The sequence below is a fragment of the Telopea speciosissima genome, chromosome 8 (assembly GCF_018873765.1).
Source record: "Telopea speciosissima isolate NSW1024214 ecotype Mountain lineage chromosome 8, Tspe_v1, whole genome shotgun sequence".
Taxonomy (NCBI): Eukaryota; Viridiplantae; Streptophyta; class Magnoliopsida; order Proteales; family Proteaceae; genus Telopea; species Telopea speciosissima.
In genome coordinates, this window is record NC_057923.1 from 31780865 (window position 1) to 31783705 (window position 2841).

The 2841-nt window shown below is 42.8% G+C and overlaps 1 protein-coding gene across 1 annotated transcript; it reads right to left on the reverse strand.

The window, feature by feature from the left end:
• Positions 1-264: 264 nt before the first annotated feature.
• LOC122672235 lies at positions 265-678 on the reverse strand. The gene has a single exon (XM_043869731.1). The coding sequence runs from the start codon at positions 676-678 to the stop codon at positions 265-267; it is 414 nt and encodes a 137-aa protein (XP_043725666.1).
• Positions 679-2841: the final 2163 nt, after the last annotated feature.

Genomic DNA, 2841 nt, shown 5'->3' on the forward strand with positions numbered 1-2841 from the left:
AAATTTCGTCCCCGAAATTTGATGGCACTAGTCTCTTCAAGGTAATTTAATATGTCATTAATTTATTCTTCTAGGCAAAAAAAATAGTTGGGATTCTAATAGATATAAAGAGATGTCTCGACCTTTCGGTTTCAATCCTGGACCAGTGGGTTATGGGCCCACATTCTCCTAGATTAACAAACTGGAAAAAGACAAATTGTTAACGGTGTTCTAAAACTGCAACTTCAGGAATGAGTAGAAAATTAAAACTTAATAAAGTGTACCTCAATTTGTAAATAACTCAGGGTATTTAGCTCGCATATCTTCCTCCCGTTCCCAAGATGCTTCTTCAATGACATGATTTTTCCAAAGCACCTTGACTAGAGGTATTGATCGATTGTGAAGCACTTGATCCTTCCGATCTAAAATCCTAATTGGCTTCTCTTCATAGGTCATATCCACCTTTAGGTCAAGTGGTTCGTAGTTCAATGCGTGTGAAGGATCATGAACATATTTCTTCATAAGTGATACATGGAAGGTGTAGTGGATGTTCTTCATGGCAGGTGGGAGAGCCAGCCTATAAGCTAAGTTACCAACTTGCTCTAGAATCTCAAATGGTCCAATGTACCTAGGGCTTAACTTTTCCTTCTTCCCAAACCTCATCAAACCTTTCATGGGTGCCACACGAAGAAACACCATGTCACCTTTCTCAAATTCAAGGTCCTTCCTCGTATTGTCTGCATGGCTCTTCTGTCTATTCTGTGCAACTCAGATCCATTCACGAATCAGGGCTATCTTCTCATAGGTTTTTTGAATTATTTCTGGTCCCAATATGCTCCGTTCACCTACTTCATCCCAGTATACGAGTGACTTGCATTTCCTACTGTAGAGTGCCTCATATGGTGCCATACCAATTGTAGCTTGGTAACTGTTATTATAGGCAAATTGTACTAGTGGTAGATGCCATTCTTAGCTTTCCTATAAATCAAGTACACATGCCCTCAACATATCCTGAAGAATCTGGATAGTCCTCTCAGATTACCCATCTGTCTGAGGGTGACAAGCGGTACTAAAATTTTAGTTTCGTGCCCATAGCATTTTGCAGACTCTGCCAAAATCTGGAAGTAAATCGGAGATCCCTATCTGACATGATGGTTACTAGTATGCCATGCAATCTAACAATCGCACCCACGTAAAATTTGGCAAAATTTTCCATGTCATAAGTCATCCAAACTGGCAGAAAGTGAGCTGACTTGGTCAATCTGTCAAGTATAACCCATATCGCTTCATGACCTTTAGATGTTCTCGGAAGTCCTGTAACAAAATCCATGGCAATATGCTCCCATTTCCATTCTGGAATAGATAGTTGTTGCAACAACCCGGATGGCCTCTGATGTTCCACCTTAACTTGTTGGAAAGTTAGGCACTTCCCTACATAGCGAGCAATTTCGCTCTTTATGTTGTTCCACCAGTACGTGGTCTTCAAGTCTTGGTACTTCCAGGGTGAATTGTATAGGGCGTACTATGGGCATCATCTAATATTTCTTGCTTCAAGTTGGGTTTGTCTGGCACACAAATCCGGTCACCAAAACTAAGAGTTCCATCATTCTTGATGACAGAATGTATCCTCTTTCCTTCTTGAACTTCCGTCTTGATTTTCTCTAGGCACAGGTATGAGGATCCATTCCTCCCGGAATCGGGACCGTGCCCGCCATTTGGGCGCTCTTTTTGGTTTGTGAAGGGGTTTTGGGTTATGCTCCTCGGTTGGAGAGGGAGAAGAAATGCGTCTTCTCGAAGTTCATGATTTATCAGGGGATGGGGTCATACAATTAAATGAAATGGAGTTGCCACCTAGGATTATGGCCTAGGACCCATTGATGTAGCTCTGTGAAGGGCTACAAGACTTTGTTTGCTCTAGTCAGAGATTCAGGGTAACTGGTTAGGTTACAAGAGTGGGAAAGTGTTAGGTACCCACCTCGCCCGGGTAAACCGATCTTTCTACTAGATGCTGGTTTTTGAATATTCTTCCTTCATAAATGTCCTATTTCCACATGTATAGCTAAAATGATGCACAAACTGCTTAATCAAATTAACTACTATACACTACATGGGCATAAATTAAAAGTCTACATTGTTACAAAATTAAAGTGTGATGAAAGGATTAAATAGATGTATACTTTAAACCAATGCAATTATTTGGGACAGATCGCGTCCCCTAGCTCAGGTGGAGGCAAAAGGCTGGCTTTGTTTTTTGTCGGACAGAGTAACCACATCAAAAATTAATTGCCCGGACATGGGCAGAATAATGGCGTCGAAAAACCTTTGGAGAGTAATCACCCGGATGTCGGGCAGCATAATGGCGTACAAGTGTCGAGTACTAGGACCTTGGACAGAATAACGACGTTGAAAAGCTTTAGAAAATAGGCTTCTAGGATATCGGCCAGAGTAACGGTGCACGAGTGTCAGATACTAGGACCTCGAACAGAATAATGGTGTCGGACAGCTTCAAAAACCATGCATTAGGACGTCGAACAAGGTGACTAGGCCATGGTAGGTTTCGGAGTTTTGGGCAAAAACGGGTTAGGAAAGGCGGGTCCAAAGGACCCAGACTCGGGACAGAGGGACGAGGCTCGAAAGCTCAAAATCGGACCGGAGTAGGGCCTCGAAACTAGGAAAAAGAGGGAAAAATGAAAATTGGAGCTCTGGCAGTCCCCCCTCTCCTCAACTTGGAACTTGTTGAAATGAGGGGTGGGGTGTATTTATAGGAAAATTTTCTGTCTGGTGGCGACATGGCCAAATTTGCGGCACCGCCGGACCAAAAAAAATTGCATTTTGGGTCCCTCGCGGCACCTCGACTTGGGA

Excerpts from the sequence above, each read along its gene's own strand:
- LOC122672235 (XM_043869731.1), bottom strand. The coding sequence starts at position 678 with ATGGTGTTTCTTCGTGTGGCACCCATGAAAGGTTTGATGAGGTTTGGG.